At 39.1% G+C, this 22,658-nt stretch overlaps 1 protein-coding gene across 6 annotated transcripts in view; it reads left to right on the top strand.

The window, feature by feature from the left end:
• scn8ab (sodium channel, voltage gated, type VIII, alpha subunit b) overlaps nucleotides 1–22,658 on the top strand; it is a 150,792-nt gene that overhangs the window by 93,475 nt on the left and 34,659 nt on the right. For 4 of the 6 annotated variants that reach the window (XM_061875160.1, XM_061875163.1, XM_061875164.1 and 1 more), the window contains exons 9-17: nucleotides 661–802; nucleotides 902–1,108; nucleotides 1,182–1,463; nucleotides 14,272–14,628; nucleotides 18,403–18,535; nucleotides 18,650–18,888; nucleotides 21,034–21,207; nucleotides 21,483–21,839; nucleotides 21,924–22,097. In XM_061875160.1, coding sequence (XP_061731144.1) covers nucleotides 661–802; nucleotides 902–1,108; nucleotides 1,182–1,463; nucleotides 14,272–14,628; nucleotides 18,403–18,535; nucleotides 18,650–18,888; nucleotides 21,034–21,207; nucleotides 21,483–21,839; nucleotides 21,924–22,097 — 2,065 coding nt within the window. The remainder of the gene's footprint in view (nucleotides 1–660; nucleotides 803–901; nucleotides 1,109–1,181; nucleotides 1,464–14,271; nucleotides 14,629–18,402; nucleotides 18,536–18,649; nucleotides 18,889–21,033; nucleotides 21,208–21,482; nucleotides 21,840–21,923; nucleotides 22,098–22,658) is intronic. The other 2 variants (XM_061875162.1, XM_061875165.1) reach the window with 1 other exon arrangement.

The raw sequence follows: 22,658 nt of genomic DNA, 5'->3' as shown, positions 1-22,658 counted from the left end.
CCACTAACAGATTTGATATTCAGTTCAAAGTGTGATGTGATTTATTTAAAGATTTGACAGTTGACTTTTGTATTTTACATGAGCTGTTATTTGTAATTCATGATTTGTTAAAAAATGTTAGTGGCTTGCTAGTAGAAAATGGGATATTGTGATTTCACAAGACTGTCTTGGAAGTGATCATTTGAAAATGTTCAATTTGAAAAATGTGCACTTAGAGAAAGTATAAAAATAAAGTGTTGCATATTGATATTTATCTGTTTCTATATATATTTATTGTGAGAAATCATTAAGATGATCAGTGTTTCCACAAAGATAAATACAATTAATTATTAATAATAAAATATAGTTAAAGTTAAATTGAGCAAATTGGCTATTTTTGGCAATTTATTTAAGTGTGTATCAAACTGGTAGCCCTTCGCATTAATCAGTACCCAAGAAGTAGCTCTTGGTTTCAAAAAGGTTGGTGACCCCTGGTTTAGAACATGCCATACCATTTAGTGAAATGATTTAAACACAAAGTGGATTTGGCAAGTGAGGCCGTCTTCTGCACTTGGCCCTGGAATGTACATACTTAGGAATGATATAGTATTTATATGTGTATCACATCAGGTTTCTGTGCTGTAAAGGTAATGCTGTCTATGTCCTGTGCGCCTGTCTTAGACGCTGCCCCGAGGGTTTCACATGCATGAAAGCCGGAAGGAACCCCAACTATGGTTACACAAGTTTTGATAGCTTTGGATGGGCCTTCCTTACTCTTTTTCGTCTCATGACCCAAGACTTCTGGGAAAATCTCTACATGCTGGTAATGAAGCAGCAGCTTCCATTTATCTGGACATTAAATTTTATTTTTTTTACCCTAACGTTCTCAATCTTTTTTTTTGCTGCGTCTGTTTTGTGTCAGACGTTGAGAGCGGCAGGAAAGACCTACATGATCTTCTTTGTACTGGTCATCTTCGTGGGCTCTTTCTATCTGGTCAATCTCATCCTGGCTGTGGTGGCCATGGCCTACGAGGAGCAGAACCAGGCCACCATTGAAGAGGCTGAGCAAAAGGAGGCTGAGTTCAAAGCCATGTTGGAGCAGCTCAAAAGGCAGCAGGAAGAGACACAGGTGGGGGCAGCTGCCCTGGTGCTGATACATCGTCTCGTGCTTTGTGCTCATCGTAATCTTCTGTTCTCCTCAGGCTGCCGCCATGGTGACGTCAGCAGGTACCGTATCAGAAGTCGCATTGGAAGATGAAGGAGGGGGTCATCTATCCCGCAGCTCCTCTGAAGTTTCCAAACTAAGCTCCAAGAGTGCCAAGGAACGTCGCAATCGCAAGAAAAAATGGCGCCAGAAAGAGCAAGAGAAAGAGAAGGGTGACAGTGAGAAGGTTGTCAAGTCTGAGTCTGATGACGGCAGCAAGAGAAGTACCCTTCGTTTCCCAGGAAGCCGTCTGGGCAGGAAGACATCAATCATGAACCAGGTAAGGTATATGTGAATTTAAATATAATCAGTTAATGTACAGTCTTATTTAATGAAATGCAAGAGCTGTTTCATAAAGTATGCCTTGACAAAGATAATGATGCTCAGTGTTGATTGACACTGTTAGAGAGGTGTTTATTTATTATATTTGTAATGGTGTGTGCATTTTACAGTAGGGTGCAGCTGCACTGTGTCCTTTTGAAAGCTGTTAAAGGGGAACATTATCACAATTTCAAAAGGGTTAAAAACAATAGTGGCTTGTTTTATTTTTTGAAGATTTTTTCAAAAATTTACATTTCCTGGAATATCCCTAAAAAAAGCTTTGAAGTTCTTGATTTTCCCTATTTGCAATGTGACCATCCATTTCCCTGTGACGTCATACAAGGCTGCCAATACAAACAACATGGCGGTTACCACAGCAAGATATAGCGACATTAGCTCGGATTCAGACTCGGATTTCAGCAGTTTAAGCGATTCAACAGATAACGCATGTATTGAAACAGATGGTCGGAGTATGGAGGCAGATAGCGAAAACGAAATTGAAGAAGAAATTGAAGCTATTGAGCGAATAGCTATTGACGCTATTCGGCCATAGCTTGGGTGTACCTAATGAAGTGGCCCATAACATGGCTGCCTTATTAGCATCGGCGGTAAAATGTGCAGACCAAAAGATCAGGACTTTTGCATCTTGTGACACTGGAGCAACTTAAATCCGTCGATTGGTAAGTGTTTGTTTCGCATTAAATGTGGGTATCTAGTTTCAAATGTACATACAGCTAGCGTAAATAGCATGTTAGCATCGATTAGTGTAGCATGTTAGCATCGATTAGCTGGCAGTCATGCCGTGACCAAATACAGTATGTCTGATTAGTACATAAGTCAACAACATCAACAAAACTCACCTTTGTGATTTCGTTGACTTAATCGTTGCAAATGCATCTGCAGGTTATCCGTACATCGCTGTGCCATGTCTGTCTTAGCATCGCCGATAAAATGTGCAGACACTCTGGCAAATTCAATGGGGGTCTGGCGGCAGATTTCTTGCCAGTGGTGCAACTTGAATCCCTCCCTGTTAGTGTTGTTACACCCTCCGACAACACACCGACGAGGCATGATGTCTCCAAGGTTCCAAAAAATTGTCGAAAAAACGGAAAAAAACAGAACTGAGACCCAATGTTTACAATGGGTTGAAAATAAAAATGGCGGCTGTATTACCTCTGCGACGTCACATTCTGACGTCATCCCCTCCAGAGCGATAAACAAAAAGGCGTTTAATTCGCCAAAATTCACCCATTTAGAGTTCGGAAATCGGTTAAAAAAAGACATGGTCTTTTTTCTGCAACATCAAGGTATATATTGATGCTTGCATAGGTTTGGTGATAATGTTCCCCTTTAATGCTGCAGGTCTCCAAAGTCATCTAACTCTACACTCGTCAGCTTTTTACCCTCTTTTGGACATCATATAAAGTAAGGTGAATTGAGTGGTTAAAATATTGGACTTAAAGGCCTACTGAAATGAGATTTTCTTATTTAAACGGGGATAGGAGGTCCATTCTATGTGTCATACTTGATCATTTCGCGATATTGCCATATTTTTTCTGAAAGGATTCAGTAGAGAACATCCACGATAAAGTTTGTAACTTTTGGTCGCTAATGGAAAAGCCCTGATTTTACCGGAAGTATGTGCGCCTGACGTCACGAGTTGCAGGGCTCCACACATATTCACATTGTTTTTAATGGGAGCCACCAACAAACAGTAAGGGCAATTTGGACCGAGAAAGCGACAATTTCCCCATTAATTTGAGGGAGGATGAAAGATTCGTAAATTACGATATTGATAGTGAAGGAATAGAAGAAGAAAAAAAAAGCGACGGCTCCGGGCGGCGGCAGTGTGAGCGTTTCAGATGTAATTAGACACATTTACTAGGATAATTCTGGAAGATCCCTTATCTGCTTATTGTTTTAATAGTGTTTTAGTGAGATTTTAAAGATTGTAAAGACATACCTCGAGGTCGGATGGCTGCGTTGAACACAAAGTGTCTCAGAAAGAAGCAGAGGAGCCAAGCTCACAGCTGCCGCTGCTGCAGGACGACGAATAATCCAATGATTTCACCGGTAAGATATATATCACAATTTCCCCATCCAAAAACAAGCTGGTTGACGTAGAGAAAACATGTTCGCTTGACCGCTCCGCTTCACAACAAACAAAGAAACATCGGCTGTGTCTCGGTGCTAAAGACAGCTGCAATACACCGCTTTCCACCAACAGCATTATTTTGTATAGTCTCCATTATTAAATGAACAAATTGCAAAAGATTCAGCAACACAGATGTCCAAAATACTCTGTAATTATGCGGTTAAAGCAGACGACTTTTATCCGCGAGTGGTGCAGCTGCTAATATTTCCTGACAGTCAGTGACGTCACACGTACGCGTCATCATTCCGCGACATTTTCAACAAGGAACTCACGGGAAATTTAAAATTGCAATTTAGTAAACTAAAAAGGCCGTATTGGCTGTGTTGCAATGTTAATATTTCATCATTGATATATAAACTATCAGACTGCGTGGTCGGTAGTAGTGGGTTTCAGTAGGCCTTTAAGTTTCAATGGGCCGTTGTCCTTGTGGCTACAAACCCCACTCCTGGTATGCTTTACATATACAGTATGTTGTCCTGAGTTTGGTTGTCCTCCTTTTCCAGCAGGCTATATTGTGCTGAGCAGCCAGGACGGAAACACATTAGTGTTAATTTTGACAGCAGTTTTTATTTCAGTTTTAGTCGTAGTCTTTTCACACAAATAAATTTTAATTTTAGTCATGTTTTAGTGATCTAAACTTAATAAAGTTTTATTTGATTTAATTCTTCAACATTTTAATTGACTAAAATATGAAGTATAAGGCATCTTTAAAGTCGTCTTCAAATCACTTTTCCAAAGGTTATTAAAAAGCATCTCAAAAACTAAATTCACAACAAGACCTGCGCTTCATGAATATATCAATAAGAACATTTCACACCAACCTTACTGTTTGTCATTATTTTAGCTAACATTATGCATTTTGTTCAAATGTTGAAAAATATATATGATTAAAATGGTTATATGAAGAAAAAAACAAATTTTACTCAACAGTCTATTGTGTATAACTACACTTAGGGCCTGGTTTACTAAATGTTTGCGTGTACTAAAACACGTGCAAACCTAATACCACACGCAATGCTGATTTGCTAAACATGTCCCAAGTGTATTGCGTCTGAGCAGAATCAGGCGTGCAATTCTCTGTCTTCATTACTAGACAAAATATATGCTGATTGTCAAAACGCCCACAATACTGGGAGGAGAAAATGCAAATATTATCATTTAGCACAGGCTATGTGATTTATCAACACTCCTTTTTTTTTTTAGCACATGTCAGAACGACGAGCAAAATGACAGATCCACACACAGCTGCAGGATCAGAGCTCACGCTGCACAGTCAGACAAAAATCCTCCGTCCTGTGTGGATGGTCAGAAATAAAAAACATTATACATATCATGTATTCAGCTGCATCATTTTATAATTGTATAACTGTTGGAGGATTTAAAGGGGAACTGCACTTATTTCAGAATTTTGCCTATCATTCACAATCCCTATACAAGACAATAACACACATGTCTTTTTTTGGTGGGGATTCAAAGCCCTCTAAAACAACAATATGTAATATGTACAATATTGACCTTATTTTGGTAATTTTAATCATTGTCGATAGTAATTCCTTTGCAAATTCATTTATGTTTCCATAACAGTGCACTTCCAACTGCTGTCAACAACATTGTGTCCTAATTCCGGAATCAAACACGCTTGTGTGTCTTCCGGTCATGGTAGATTTGGTAACAAACAACGAAAACGACTATTTTCGGACAATTGAGGGATCCCAACCTTATATTTTTTATTTTGAATATATGGAGGATGAACTATTGCTTCTAGAAGCGAGCAAGAAGGAAGGGTGAACCGTTGGAGCAGACGGAAGCTGGGGGAGTAAGGGGATAGTGACTCGGCGCTGTAAAATGTGGAATTTGACGCCATGCTATTTCAACATAAATGGAGTGCTTACCCCAACACTCTGTCATATTGACAGCTTTTTTTTTGGGCTGCTGACCCTCAGCTAGTAGCACCAATCTGACTTTTCCATCCGGGGAGGGCTCCACGCCACTTTATATTGATCATGACACACGCAGCATGCCATGCATGCATCATACGCTGTCTGGCCCGCTCTGTACAAACGAATCATAATCTGTGGGCTAATACTTTTACATATACTGTAAAATGATCGTTCATGTTTTTTTAGTCAGTACAGATTGCATTCGTTTCATGTTGACACAGTTGATAGCTCATCTCTTTCCGTAGCTAGCTTTTACGGCTAATACCGTAGCCTGCCGATGTGTTAGTACGCTAAAAAAATAGTTTTGTTTACAGTTTTTGAATGCATTTTTCAAATATTTCAGAAGTAGAATTAATTGTTCCCATTAGCTGCGTTTCTAGCCACCAAGAACAAGACAAGAACAATTGCAAAAAAAAAAAAAAATAATAATAATTTTTTGGTCTTGTCTCTTATAATTATTGTGAACGATAGGCAATATTCTCCCCAAAAAGTGCAGTTCTCCTTTAAGGACTTATTAAAAAGAAATTAAATGTATGCGTTTTTTTATAAAAAAATTTAATGACATTTGTTTATTTCACAAACCATATGATATTAAAATATTTCTTATAAGAAAAAAACATTTCTTAAGTAGGCATTTTTTTAGCATCTTGAGCGGAGTAAGTGCAGCCTCTCTCCAATGAGCGCAACTTTAGCTGTAAAGAAAAAATGCTGTCAATGTAGATGCATTTCAGGACTGCTTCTTCTTCCTTGACTGCACTTAAATGTAGAATATATGTAGAATATATTTATACTATTTGTATATTATATATATAATATATGTTATATATTATTTATTATTATTATTGTCTATTGTGAGCGAACTGTGGTGCTGAATTTCCCCCAGGGATCATTAAAGTACTTTCTATTCTACTCTATTCTAAAATGCCCATAAAAAGTAGTACATGACTCCTTCATGTTTGAAAAGATAGCAAAACGCCACATGGAGGAAATGATGACATGAATGTGCAATAAATTAGAATTTCCCTGGGGTGATGCCCTGTATAGGACATGCAAAATCCTCATTTAAAAGAAGCGGTCTGCGTTATTTAACAATTGCACAGGCATTGTTAGTAAATTGCACACAACACACCAACCCCTAATAGTACACGCTGTTTTATAAATTGCACACGCTCTTTACCGCATGATGTTTGGATTTTAGTAAATCAGGCCCTTAGTGTGCACAATTGGCGTCTGGTCCGCTGTCCCATTTAAGTACAGAAACCAGTGTTATAAATCTAAAAAGTAAAAACCCCGTTTCCATATGAGTTGGGAAATTGTGTTAGATGTAAATATAAACGGAATACAATGATTTGTAAATCCTTTTCAACCAATATACAATTGAATGCACTACAAAGACAAGATATTTGATGTTCAAACTCATAAACTTTTTTTTTTTTTGGCAAATAATAATAAACTTTGAATTTCATGGCTGCAACACGTGCCAAAGTAGTTGGGGAAGGGCATGTTCACCTCTGTGTTACATCACTTTTTCTTTTAACAACGCTCAATAAACGTTATGGAACTGAGGAAACTAATTGTTGAAATTTTGGAAGTGGAATTCTTTCCCATTCTTGTTTTATGTAGAGCTTCAGTCTTTCAACAGTCCAGGGTCTCCGCTGTCGTATTTTATACGCTTCATAATGTGCCACACATTTTCAATAGGAGACAGGTCTGGACTGCAGGCGGGCCAGGAAAGTACCCGCACTCTATTTTTAACGAAGCCACGCTGTTGTAACACGTGCTGAATGTGGGGCGTCCATGAAAAAGACGGCGCTTAGATGGCAGCATATGTTGTTCCAAAACCTGTATGTACCTTTCAGCAATAATGGTGCCTTCACAGATGTGTAAGTTACCCATGCCTTTGGCACTAAAGCACCTCCATACCATCACAGATGCTAGCTTTTGAACTTTGCGTCGATAACAGTCTGGATGGTTCGCCTCCCCTTTGGTCTGGATGACACGATGTCGAATATTTCCAAAAACAATTTGAAATGTGACCACAGAACACTTTTCCACTTCGCATCAGTCCATCTTAGATGATCTCGGGCCCAGAGAAACCGGCGGCGTTTGTGGATGTTGTTGATAAATGGCTTTCGCTTTGCATAGTACAGCTTTAACTTGCACTTACAGATGTAGCAACGAACTGTATTTAGTGACAGTGGTTTTCTGAAGTGTTCCTGAGCCCATCCTTTATAGATTGATGTCAGTTTTTGATACAGTGCCGTCTGAGGGATCGAAGGTCACGGTCATTCAATGTTTGTTTCCGGCCATGCCGCTTACGTGGAGTGATTTCTCCAGATTCCCTGAGCATTTTGATGATATTATGGACCATAGCTGTTGAAATCCTTTAATTTCTTGCATTTGCACTTTGAGAAACGTTGTTCTTAAACTGTTTGACTATTTGCTCACGCAGTTGTGGACAAAAGGGTGTACCTCGCCCCATCCTTTCTTGTGAAAGACTGAGCATTTCTTGGGAAGCTGTTTTTATACCCAATCATGGCACCCACCTGTTCCCAATTAGGCTGCACACCTGTGGGATGTTCCAAATAAGTGTTTGATGAGCATTCCTCAACTTTATCAGTATTTATTGCCACCTTTCCCAACTTCTTTGTCACATGTTGCTGGCATCAAATTCTAAAGTTAATGATTATTTGCAAAAAAAAATGTACATCAGTTTGTATCAAATATGTTGTCTTTGTAGCATATTCAACTGAATATGGGTTGAAAATGATTTGCAAATCATTGTATTCCGTTTATATTTACATCTAACACAATTGAGAGGAGCCAGATGAGGTGGTTCAGGCATCTGGTCAGGATGCCACCCGAACGCCTCCCTAGGGAGGTGTTTAGGGCACATCCAACCAGTAGGAGGCCACGGGGAAGACCCAGGACACGTTGGGAAGACTATGTCTGCCGGCTGGTCTGGGAACGCATCGGGATCCCCCGGGAAGAACTGGACGAAGTGGCTGGGGAGAGGAAAGTCTGGGCTTCCCTGCTTAGGCTGCTGCCCCCGCTATCCGACCTTGGATAAGCGGAAGAAGATGGATGGATGGACGGACAATTTCCCAACTCATATGGAAACGGAGTTTGTATTTATAGCTCACGTACCTGTCTGTCTTTGTGTGTTAGAACAAAAAATGACAAATCTGCTCCTTTGAGTTGTCAAGTTGTGCAATTAACTGAACAGTGTGCAGAGGACATTGTTAAAGTGCATTGTACAGGTATCTTACTTATCAAATTGTTGGGCAAGCTCGCCCATGGTGTTCTACAAAAGTAGCGGTAGAGTAAGTGGTCTTGCTCCGGCTCTACCATATTTAATAGTAACAGTATTTCTGTACCTTATGAGTAATTTCCAAATGTTAGCTTTGGCCTACTTATTTTTGCGTAGATGTCCGGATGGTTAGCCTGCAGACATTGTGTCTATATGGCTTCCCCTTCTTCCAGGTGTAGAAGACACATTGTGTTTAGGTGTGTCACAATACAGTCGGGATGTAATATAAGAATTGCATGTCACAGTTATTGTGACTAAAATGATCACGGTTATCTTTATTATTGAGGTATTTTTGAACGTGCTCAAAAAGTACTTTTTGAACGAGTTATATTTTTTTAACATAACAAAAACAAAATAACACTATTGGAAAAGCCACAATTTTGCATGTCTTGTTTTTTTTCTGCTTCACTGACAGTGTTTAAGTCTTCGTGTTTTAGCTGTTTTACTGGCTGAGCTTGAATTGTTTTAAATATTGGTTTGTACTGTAGCACTTTAATATGTATTTAAATTAAATGAAAAACAAAGACAATCTATATTTAGGTAGTATTTCTGGCAGGCGTTGTGTTGTATTCTGTTTAGCGGTCCTCGAACGCACGTAAAAACACCTTCTCGTATTCTCATACTCTAAGGCAGGGTTCTCAAACATGCGTTATTTTGCTGCCCGCACTTTGATATGACAATTTAATGTATGTGCGGCCCGCGAGTCTAATTTGAACAGAACTTGACCGCGTCATACTTCCCAACGTTCACGGAAGCCCCCTTGTTATCAGGGTATCCATTCTCTGGTAATCCCTGCCGATTTCTACCCAATCAATAGTACTCATGGGGTGCCGCAATGGCACTGTTCTTAACGCCCTCTGAATCCTGTACAAACAGCCTGCAAGCCTATTTGATTGTTACATTTGGCTGAGCAGTACACATGTGTGATGTTGCGAGACATATTTGGTCAACAGCTACACAAGTCACACTAAGGGAGGCTGTAAAAAAAAGTTTAACACTGTTACAAATATGTGCCAGACTGTGAATCCACACCAAACACGAATGACAAACACATTTCAGGGGACATCCGCACCGTAATACAACATAAACTCAACAGAACAAATACCCAGAATCCCATGCATTTTTGCGGGCTACAATTCCCCCCCACGCTTTCACCAATCCCCCACACCCCCACCCTCCCTACTTGCGTCGGTTGAGGTTGTGTATATTGTAGCCAGGGAGAGTTTGGGCTGCAAGGTGTTCTGGGTATTTGTTCTCTTGTGTTTAAGTTGTGTTAGGGTGCGAAATTTCTCCCAAAATGTGTTTGTCATTCTTGTTTGGTGTGGGTTCAAAGTGTGGCGAATATTTGTAACAGTGTTAAAGTCGTTTCTACGGCCACCCTCAGTGTGACCTGTATGGCTGTTGAGTAAGTACGTCTTGCAGCCACCAACGTTGTTATGCACAAGTCTTGCACAACATGATTTAGAGTTGTCACTTTAGTTGTGATATGTGCGCAATGACGAGTTGTAGAGCACTTTTTCTCTTATACGTAGATGGTACGCTACGTGAAGGTATTCTAAAAAATAGCAGTCAGTCATAAATACTTAATAATATATTTATTGGATAAAACTTCAACAAAATATGAATGTAATTTCACAAACTGTGAAAAGAAATGCAACAATGCAATATTCAGTTTTGACAGCTAGATGTTCCTTAAATATTGATGTTAAAGATTATTCTTCAACAAGTTTTTAAATTATTTTATATCTTTTTTTCCAAATAGTTCAAGAAAGACAACTACAAATTAGCAATATTTTGCACTGTTATACAATTTAATAAATCAGAAACTGATGACATAGTGCTGTATTTGACTTCTTTATCTCTTTTTTTCCAACCAAAATGCTTTGCTCCGATTAGGGGGTACTTTAATTAAAAAAATGTTCACATCACTGAAAAAATGTTGAGAACCACTTTTGTAGAGGACGTTAAAGGCAGTGCAGTCACGGCGGCCCTTAATAATGTCGGCCGGGTGAGAATTTGGACAAATTCGGGAAAATGGTTGCACCGGTAGATTGTCGGGAGGTGCACTGAAATTCAGGCGTCTCCTGGAAAAATCGTGAGGGTTGGCAAGTATGTTGCTATGGCGGGAAAGCCCTTCATAGAAGGTGAATTCATTAAAAAGTGCATGTTAGATTTTTTAAGAAATCTTTTCTTGCGGCCCAGCCTCACCCAGTTTCTGCATTCAGTGGCCCCCAGGTAAATTGAGTGTAAGACCCCTGCTCTAAGGCAAAGATCGATCATCATAATTCCGTACTGAGAGAGCACAGCTTGGCGTTCAATGTGCACAGTTGACAGGCTTAGTCGTTGTGTTTATATAAGTTTATATTGGGCTATTTTGTTTCTTAATGAAGACAGGTGTTCATGTCTCTTTTTTTCATGTTAGCATTTAAGCTATCAAGATGGCACTAGTCAGTCCATGAGTTCATCAGAGTGCAGGTATCAATCTCGGTGTTTCAATAATTTTAATTTACAAGAGTAATATTCACTGTCAAGAATTTTGTTGTGGTCATCATGTTTATTGTTACACCTCTACAATACAGTCTTGTTTTCCCTGTGAAAAATCTTAACACCTTGCCTTACAAATATGGTAGTACTGATTGGATCTCCTACGTTTTTACCTCGCTCCTCTCTCCCTCATGCTGCTGCGATTGGATAGATTTCTAACCTGTCCCACCCACCTAAAGACAGAATTAAATAGAATTGTATTTCGTCTCTGTCAACATTTTTGTTTTGTTTTTATTTGTAGACTAAATTGTCAATTAAGTTTGTCATTGTTTTCGTCAATGTGCATTTAACCACCTTCTAAATCAGTGGTTCTCAACTTTTTTTCAGTGATGTACCCCCTGTGAAATTTTTTTTAATTCAAGTACTCCCTAATCAGACCAAAGAATTTTTGGTTGAAAAAAAGAGATAAAGAAGTAAAATACAGCATTATGTCATCCGTTTCATCAGTTTCTGATTTATTAAATTGTATAACAGTGCAAAATATTGCCCATTTGTAATGGTCCATCTTGAACTATTTGTAAGAAAAGATATAAAAATAACTAAAAACTTGTTGAAAAATAAACAAGTAATTCAATTAAAAATAAAGATTTCTACACATAGAAGTGATCATCAACTTAAAGTGCCCTCTTTAGGGATTGTAATAGAGATCCACCTGGATTCATGAACTTAATTCTAAACATTTCTTTACAAAAAAAAGAAATCTTTAACAATATTTATGGAACATGTCCACAAAAAAATCTAGCTGTCAACACTCAATATTGCATTGTTGCATTTCTTTTCACAGTTTATGAACTTACATTCATATTTAGTTGAAGTATTATTCAATAAATATATTCATAAGGGATTTCTGAATTGTTGCTATTTTTAGAATATTTTTTAAAAATCTCACATACCCCTTGGCATACCTTCAAAAAAATGTAGCTGTCAAGACTGAATATTGCATTGTTGCATTTCTTTTCACAGTTTATGAACTTACATTCATATTTTGTTGGAGTATTATTCAATAAATATATTTATAAAGGATTTTTTAATTGTTGCTATTTTTAGAATATTTTTTAAAAATCTCACGTACCCCTTGGCATACCTTCAAGTACCCCCAGGGGTACGCGTACCCCAATTTGAGAACCACTGTTATAAATAACCTTTCCAACATTATGAGAGCCATATAGTAATGCTGTGTGGGGCTAAGCCAATCAGTGGCCACGATACTGAACGGCACACTCTGATTGGTTTGATCTCCTGTAGTGGCCAATACTAATGTTGTTTTGATCTTTTTCATTTCTTTGCCGTTTTTATGCTTGAAAATGCTTAATTTAGGGACAAAAGTATTGTGGTATAAGTTTTAAAAAAGTGAAAACAAATATTTTGGATGGAGTGAAGCTACAATATTTGAAGCTCCATATGGTAAGAGACGACTATACATTATATTTATTACAATGATATGCAAACTACATGGAAAATTATGCAAAGCAGATGGTGATGTGGTTGTGGCCATTCTGCCCCCAAGACCAGTCTTTTTCAACCACTGTGCCACGGCACACTTGAGATCCAGTCTGGTGTGCCGTGGGAGATTATCTAATTTAACCTATTTGGGTTAAAAATATTTTTTTGCAAACCAGTAATTATAGTCTGCAAATGATGTGTTGTTGTTGAGTGGTCGGTGCTGTCTAGAGCTCGGCTGACTAACCATGTAATACTCTTCCATATCAGTAGGTGGCAGCAGATAGATACGGTAATTGCTTGGTAGATGTCGGAAACAGCGGGAGGCAGTGTGCAGGTAAAAAGGTGTCTTATGCTTAAACCAAAAATAAGCAAAAGGCGAATACCCCTAAAAAAAAGGCATTGAAGCTTAGGGAAGGCTATGAAGAACGAAACTAAGACTCAACTGGCTACAAAGTAAACAAAAACAGAATGCTGGACAACAGCAAAGACTAACTGTGGAGCAAAGATGGCGTCCACAATGTACATCCGAACATGACATGACAATCAACAATGTTCCCACAAAGAAGGATAAAAACAATAAAATATTCTTGATTGCTAAAACAAAGTAGATGCGGGAAATATCGCTCAATGGAAGACATGAAACTGCTACAGGAAAATACCATAAAAAGAGAAAAAGCCACCAAAATAGGAGCGCAAGACAAGAAGTAAAACACTACACACATGAAAACAGAAAACAAGTCAAAATAAGTCAGGGTGTGATGTGACAGGTGGTGACAGTACACCTACTGTGAGACAAGAGCTATATAGATGTATGCTTGGTTATGCGTTAAAGTCATCCAACAATTGCGACAACGATTTATTACTGTCAACTGAGTTTTGTTTTTTAATGATTTCTGCTGGTGGTGTGCCTCTGGATTTTTTCAATGCAAAACATGTGCCTCGGCTCAAAAAAGGTTGAAAAACACTGCCCTAGATCCACACCTAAATTGCACGGGTTATCTATTTGTGTATAATTTTGGATTATTGCATCAACATTATGTGAGTATTTTGGATTATATTGACAATGATGCCCTTATGCTGCAACAGTGACTAAGCATAAATGCGAGGACCGTTCTTTGTTCTTTTTTGTCACTGCTTTTTGTTGTCTGAGCTCAACTTATGTGCATGATTACTGTGAGGGTTGTGACTTTACCATGTTACGGATGACTTACAGCTTGTAAATGAAACCAGCATTGTTATGTACTGTACAGTGATGCCTATTTACCTCTGCTTACCCGTTATTCACAGAACATTTCACTCTCTACCTTTAAATTAATTTGAGTTTTAAATAACCTTTAAGAACTCCTCCCTGCCTGTCTTGTCTGTCCGTCTCCAGTCACTCCTGAGCATTCCGGGCTCGCCCTTCATGTCACGCCACAACAGCCGCAGCAGCATCTTCAGCTTCAAAGGCCGCTCCAAGGACATGGGCTCGGAAAACGAATTTGCCGATGACGAGCACAGTACAGTGGAGGAGAGCGAGGACCGGCGTGGTTCCCTGTTCATCCCTTACCGCCGCAACAGTTACAGCGGCTACAGCCAGGGCTCGTCACGCATCCACCCGCTGGCTCCTCACTCTGGAGGGAAGAGGAACAGCACAGTGGACTGCAATGGCGTGGTGTCTCTCATCGGTCCGGGGCCTGGCAGACGGCTTCTGCCTGAGGTGAAAATAGATAAGGCAGCCACTGATGACAGTGTAAGGACGTCCATGGGACACCTATACAGTATAGGCATGACGGTGGCGGCCTCAGTCTTTGCAGCTTCTCCTCCACAACCTCTTTACCCTTGGCGATTGCTCCTCTCTCTCTCTCTCCTGAATTTCTTTTCTTCTACTTCTGATTTGTGAATATCTAATAACCTGTCTTATATTTTAATCTCACTGAGCCTCTTAAAGTGATTAAATGCCCTTTTTGGGGTGTCCAAGAACACATAAACTAGCGAGTTAGTGTAGTATCCATGCCACACTGATTGATGAAGGTAGTCATCTGCAAACATATCATTTGAGAGATACTGTCCTCACTAGCAGATATTTGGAATTTGCATAACATGGCTACTTTTTGAAAAATATGTAACTCTCCCGAAAGAAATGGCCCAAAAACAAATGTATACCGCTGGTTCTTTTGAGGATTTTTTAGTGTTGTGCCTAATCAAGACATTCACGTTCCTTATTCCTTCGCTCTTAACTCATATCATAGAGCCCGGTCCTTGTTGGAATTCATGTCAGCTATTGGTAGTGTCCCGGGTCACATAGCTGACTCAAAGAATTTCCCCTTCAATTTAAAATAACTAGAAATATATTGAACATTCTAGTTCCCACATATTCAATGAAAATGTAATCAAACGGCCATCACTACTTATGTTACATCATAGTCATCAATGAAAGGAGAATCCTTAATGCGAGTTTTTCGTCGTCCAGGGTCACACTAGTCAGTTCGATCTACGCCTCTATTGATTTCTTTCCTTCTTCCACCTTCTTTCCCCTTCCTGCTCTTCTCGTGTTCCTTCAGCAGTCCCATGATATTTTCCTCAGTTATCCACTGCTCCTGACCCACTGGAATAATCCTTTTTTTCCATTTAATAATAATATTCCTACTCATTGTAGCTAGCATGATAAGAGCTCTGTAATTTTTTGCGTCTTTTTTATACCTCTCTTCAGATGTAGCATGGTGCAGCAGCAAATAATGTCTTGAATTCCTCTCTTCACATGACCTGCATGCCGTTGCATGTAGGCTGTTACAGTATTATGTTATGCATAGTTAATTACATGTCCTGGATATAATTTAGTTTCAGACAGTGTTAAAAATGTATCATTTGTAGACACTTGAACAAGCCAGTCGACCTCTCCATTAACACTATGGCAGAGGTCCCCAACCTCTTTTGCACCAGGGACCGGTTTATTGTAGGCATTTTTTTTCCCAGACCAGCTTTCCACATGTGGCAGATGAATACAGCAAAATAAGTGCATGAAAAATACAATTAACCATAAGGCTGAATTACAGAGAGTCCTGACCTTTTCCCCTCTGCTCTCCAAAGGCTGTTGTGTTTTACTCGTTTTCATTAGTTTGTGGGCTTATTTTTTGGCTAACATGTCTTATGTGTTATACACGATATGTCATCGTTGTGGACAAGAGCGTAGATATCAGAGCTGTGGATCTTTGGGCATCACATGATTCAATTTGATTATTGGGGGTAACAATCCAATTCAGAATCAATTCTCGATTTAAAACAATTCCCAATTCAAAATCGAAACTTTTTTTAATAACATTGGGTGCAAGTTCTTCGATTAACTACATTCCTCCATAAAATAAATACAAAGCTCTGATAAATATCAATATTACTATAAAGAAAACCAGTTTTGTTTCATAAAATTCTACCCAAACATTTAATAAAATCAAATAAAAATAAGACAACAAGAGAAGTATCCCACACTTTTCTTTTCTTTTCTTAAGTAAATCTGTACAGTATCAGATATGGGCATCTATAGCAGTGGTCCCCAACCTGTTTTTATCCGCGGACCAGTCAACGCTTAATAATTTGTCCCGCGGCCCGGGGGGTGGGGCGTCTTTTTTTTTGTTTTTTTTTTTGTTTGTTTTTTCTTCTTTGTCATGAAAAAGGGAGGTTTTTGTGGTTGGTGCACTAATTGTAAGTGTAAATTGTGTTTTTTATGTTGATTTAATAAAAATAAAAATAATTTATATATATATATTTTTTTTATAAAAAATTCTTCTGCGGCCCGGTGGTTGGGGACCACTGATCTATAGTACATCAACAATAGGATTTGCCTGAGTGGCTGGACAGGAACGATTAAAAATAAATAAATAAATAAATATGTAATTATATATTTTTTTAATTGATTTTTAATTTTTTTTAATTGATTAAAAATCGTTACAAATAAGAAATGTGTTTCATTCAAATATCATTCAAATATCGTTTATAGACACCCCTGATACACATATATATATATATATATATATATATATATATATATATATATATATATATATATATATATATATATATAAAACTAGATGTACTTGCAATTAATTCCATTGGATGGCTTGCTATTTGAATGCATTTCTATTTGTATTCTAAAAGTTATGGTTTTAGATATATTATGAATGCTTTTTTGGTGCAATTTTCCATGCACAAACACATCTGTTAATGCCAGCATACTTGTGCAATAGGGCTATCTGCAAAAGTACCAGCACTTTATCTTAACAGGCCATATTTTTATCCTTCAGCACACTTAGCACACTTGCACTTTAGCACTTCCGCCTTATGCACTTGAACAACTATGTCGATTTTATTCTTGTTCGGTTCTGAGCTGACGTTATTCAGCAACCTACTGTTTTATATGGGTCTCCATTATTTGCAATGTTATATCTGTTTTTGCATATGTTATGGTACTGTTTATGTCTAATGTTGTTGCTGTCTAACTAACGTTTTTATGGACCTTGTTGTATAAACCATCAACCTGCCGGGGAGTGCAGAAGGAAATTAGCCTTTGCCTGCAATCTGGCACATTTACATTTTATATTTTCATTAATGTGCATTGTCCCGTGTAACAAAGATATGAAAAATGGAGACTTTGTTATCAGAATTTTTATTGTACATCTATAAACAAGCCTATTAGTGAAGCGAAAATAATTATATTTTTATTATATAGCGCTTTACATATTGAAAGCTATTATCTAAGTTACATTTAAAACAGTGTGGGTGGAATTGTGGGTAAAGTGTTTTGCACAAGGATACAACAGCAGTGACGAGTATGGCGTAAGCGGGGCTCAAACCTGGAACCCTCAAGTTGCTGGCATGGCCGCTCTACCAACCAAACTGTGCCGCCAAACCGCTAGTGTGTTCTATTGGGACAGGCGTAAGTTAAGTCGGAGAAAATGTGGTTGTTATTAAATTATTGAAGGATTTTGTGGTGCCTGGTATTAAATAGATCACAGATTAGTACCGGTCCCCATACTGGTGGTTGGGGACCACTGCCCTACAGCAAATAACCATATTCGCTGAAACTTAACAGTTCGTTAAAATATACGCCACGTGCCTTACTATAAATGTAGTAGAGTCACGTGATTTCTTCCAGCCAATCAGGGAAGAAATGTAATGAAAGTATAAATGTGATATATCATACTGTTTTTATTTTTTTATTGGGATGGATAGCAGAAGTTTCTGGCGGTATACTGCTCCCTGTTGCTTTGGAGGGTGAAATATAAAGTGCTAGCTTGTCCAGATGACTTACAAAATGTTACCTTTAATTTGGATGCATACTTCGTGGGTAAAAAACAAACAAACAAACATCGAATTGGTTAATTCTGCCAGAAGTACTTAAGCTCATGCAGTATTTTAAATACAGATCAATTATTTAAACCAACTGAGCACGTACTTAGGTATACTTTTATGGCTTAACACATCTATAGTACGCTTGTTTTTGAGTATACACTTGTCTTTTTTCTGAGTATAGACAACAGACATGGAGATTAAGAAGAAGCACTCTGGCTCTCTCATGGTATCTGTGGATCAGCTCAACTCCTCCTTTAAAGGAAAGGACCGCGCCAACAGTCAGATGAGCGTAGTCACCAACACTCTGTTAGACGGTATAGCATGTATTATAGTTACAAATGTTCACCCGCCACACCATCGTTTTAATTTAAACATATGATGTCAGATGACTACATGTTCATGTGACTTTTCCTTCCATTGTTCGGCAGAATTGGAGGAATCGCAGAGGAAGTGCCCCCCTTGTTGGTATAAGTTTGCCAACACATTCCTCATCTGGGAATGCTGCCCCATTTGGCTGAAGATCAAGCATGTACTCTACGTGATTGTCATGGACCCGTTTGTTGACTTGGCCATCACTATCTGCATCGTCCTCAACACACTTTTCATGGCCATGGAGCACTACCCAATGACGCCACACTTTGAGGAGGTCCTTTCTGTTGGCAACCTGGTGAGCAGAATCTTCTTGAGCCTCATTGGACAACCAGTATTGAAACTCTCCAATGGTGCCTTAACAAATACGTCAGTGGGTCATTTGGAATGTGCACTTAGGATTACCATGCATACAGTATATAGGGCTTTGATGGGTGGCTCATTAAAGATTTAGCTCTTTTTTAATGTAGCCAGTCAGCCTGCTCTTCAACCCTCATCACCCCCACTCAGGTCAGGTTCCAATTTCCGTTGCGTCTTGCTTACCTCAACAACACATGTGCCTGATTGGCAGAATGTATAGCAGTTATTATGGCCTCTTTGTTGTCTGTCAATGCTGCCAGGGAGCGATGTCGATCAGCCTTCTTTAGGCAATAGCATTAGCTTGGTGTCAGTGCAGGAAATGAGGTCATTGACTTGGTTGTGGATGCTGCAGTATGAGTCATCGGGTGTTCATAATCACATGATTTAGTATTACATGTAAAATTATAGTACTATTACGGCCACAATGTATTTTGTCTTTAATTGTAACTATCAGTTAATTACTATACTTTAATGCCCAAATGTGAAGTGGACCTTCCCATCTAGGCCCTATACTGGCCCAAAAGTCGTCCTAAATTTGGTGTAAAAAGACTTCTCTGCAAACGAGCTGCAACTTTTATTTCTGTCAATCACACATAACAGTTACTTGGACACAGACATGACATTGAAAAAACCCACATGTTTTTTTTTCCGTAATTGCAGCCTACTACCAGTTATTTTCACTATTTTGGAAACATTCTTAAGATATTTTAGGGATTTTCCGAATAGGGTTTTGTAGATCATTAAGATATTGATCATCCATTAGTGAGATCGGCCGATACCAATATGGACACTAATCACATGTATTAACTGTATACTTTTTTAATCCATTTATTGTGAGTGCTGTAAACAGTTTAACAATATCAACTATCCTGAATCAATCAATCAATGTTTATTTATATAGCTCTAAATCACAAATGTCTCAAAGGACTGTACAAACCATTACGACTACGACATCCTCGGAAGAATCCACTTAAGGGCAAGAAAAACTCACACCCAGTGGGCAGGGAGAATTCACACCCAGTGGGACGCCAGTGACAATGATGACTATGAGAAACCTTGGAGAGGACCTCAAATGTGGGCAACCCCCCCCCCCCCCCCCCCCCTCCTCCAGGGGACCGAAAGCCATGGATGTCGAGCGGGTCTAACATGATACTTTGAAAGTTCAATCCATAGTGGCTCCAACACAGCCGCGAGAGTTCAGTTCAAAGCGGATCCAAGACAGCAACGAGAGTCCCGTCCACAAGAAACCATCCCAAGCGGAGGCGGATCAGCAGCGTAGAGATGTCCCCAACCGATACACAGGCGAGCGGTCCATCCTGGGTCCCGACGAGCGGTCCATCCTAAGTCTCGACTCTGGACAGCCAGTACCTCATCCATGGTCATCGGACAGGATCCCCTCCACAAGGGAGGGGGGGACATAGGAGAAAAAGAAAAGAAGCGGCAGATCAACTGGTCTAAAAAGGAGGTCTATTTAAAGGCTAGAGTATACAAATGAGTTTTAAGGTGAGACTTAAATGCTTCTACTGAGGTGGCATCTCGAACTGTTAGGGAGGGCATTCCAGAGTACTGGAGCCCGAACGGAAAACGCTCTATAGCATAGAATGAAATTAAATTTAATTAAAATATCAAGCACAAAATGGTTATCAGAGGGACACAAACTAAAATAGATGAATCATTCGTACACAGAGAGATGGTTCACACACACATATTTGGCATTTTGGCTTGATCAGATCATGAATTGCAAAGTTCGCAATGAGGTTCCGCTGTTTGTATATTTCACGTTCTTGGTAAAATATTTTTTCCAAGAACGGGAAAAGGCACCCTCTTGATCTGCACCCAAATGAAATATTCGGGTGTCAGCTTTTGAAAACTCTAATGACAGCCCTGTCCTAACATTAAAACTGTAGTTTGTGTAAATGGTTAAGTCCGGGCCTGCGTAAGTATGGCACATGCTGTGTATGTTGTTCTGGTATTTTCACAGTTTTTTGACATGGGAAATCCTCCAAAAAACAGTTTACGTTATAGGAGTGAACCCAATTGTACTGCTGTATGTACCAACAGGATTTTCTCTGTGGGTCCGCAGGTTTTCACAGGCATTTTTGCTGGGGAGATGTTTGCCAAATTGATAGCCATGGACCCTTACTATTACTTTCAGGGAGGGTGGAATTGTTTTGATGGTTTTATTGTGACTCTGAGTTTGGTGGAGCTGATGCTGGCAGATGTGGAGGGTCTATCGGTGCTCAGGTCCTTCCGATTGGTAAGTGAAAGCCTTTTTCCGGACAACTTTTTCTATTCCTGTGCAGACATTGTCATTTCAAATACCTTTCCTTCCTTTTCAATGAGTTTAGTGTTGTATTAACCACCAAGAGCCTGGTTAGCAGAGACACAATTATACACTATGGTCTTTACTGATAGTGATAATAATGTGAAAAGTAAACCAAACTAAAACCAGGGCTAAATCCCTGCATTTGCTTGACTTGACTGTCCAAATATAGAAAACACTGGAATAACTGTTTCCCATATCTTTTGTAGCTGAGAGTGTTCAAACTCGCCAAATCATGGCCCACCCTCAACATGTTGATCAAGATCATTGGCAACTCAGTGGGTGCTCTGGGTAATCTGACCCTGGTGCTGGCCATCATCGTCTTCATCTTCGCTGTGGTGGGCATGCAGCTGTTTGGCAAAAGCTACAAGGACTGTGTTTGCAAGATTGCACTGGACTGTAAGCTGCCTCGCTGGCACATGCATGACTTCTTCCACTCATTCCTGATTGTATTCCGAGTGTTGTGTGGGGAGTGGATTGAAACCATGTGGCATTGTATGGAGGTGGCAGGACAGGGAATGTGCCTCATTGTCTTCATGATGGTCATGGTCATCGGGAACTTGGTGGTAAGAACAAAATTACGTTATGTCAAAGTTTAAAAGTTTCATCCTTTTTTTAACCATTTCTTGTGTTTTTTTTTTTTCTCGGAGGTGTTGAACTTGTTCCTGGCTTTGCTACTGAGCTCGTTCAGTGCTGACAATCTCGCCGCCACTGATGATGATGGCGAGCCCAACAATCTCCAGCTTGCTGTTGCCCGCATTAAAATAGGAATTGCCTGGTTCAAGGTCCATATGCGTGTTTTTGTTGCTACAGTGCTCAAGAAGGTATCTCATTTCTTTCACGTTCAATGATAGATTTGTATTTGCTGTCTCTTTCTTCTTTTGTCACTCACCAACTACAAAATTAGTTCGTTCACCTCTTCTAGCTAATGAAACCAAACAGAACACTACTATCAAAAATTTCACCATTACAAACACCCTCCAATTGTTTGATGTATGTACAGAATCTTACACAAGTGAGCACTCCCCACACCTTACATTAAGTTTTTTTTTATTCTATAGTATTGAAATAAAAACATGGATTTACTTTAAAGTAGTCAAAGTAAAGCTTTTTTTAGCAATGTAGATTTATTGTCCACTGAAAATGAGTCAACACACAACCTTTATTGTCTGATGAGCTGGCAACACATGTGACTACTACTGAGATAATTGTGTCCCACCTATGGTCAAGCACTGGGAATAGGGAGGCTGATGTTCATCCAGAGAAACAGAAATTCCTGTGTTCTGTGACATGGACTTTTGGAAACATGGTAACAATTTAAAACACACTTCCAAGATGATAAGTGTCTTGCTTAAGTTAAAGTTAAAGTACCACTGATTGTCACA

Source organism: Nerophis ophidion, linkage group LG16 (assembly GCF_033978795.1).
Source record: "Nerophis ophidion isolate RoL-2023_Sa linkage group LG16, RoL_Noph_v1.0, whole genome shotgun sequence".
Taxonomy (NCBI): Eukaryota; Metazoa; Chordata; class Actinopteri; order Syngnathiformes; family Syngnathidae; genus Nerophis; species Nerophis ophidion.
The sequence above is the reverse complement of the archived record's forward strand: the minus strand, read 5'-3'. Positions and strand labels throughout refer to the sequence as shown.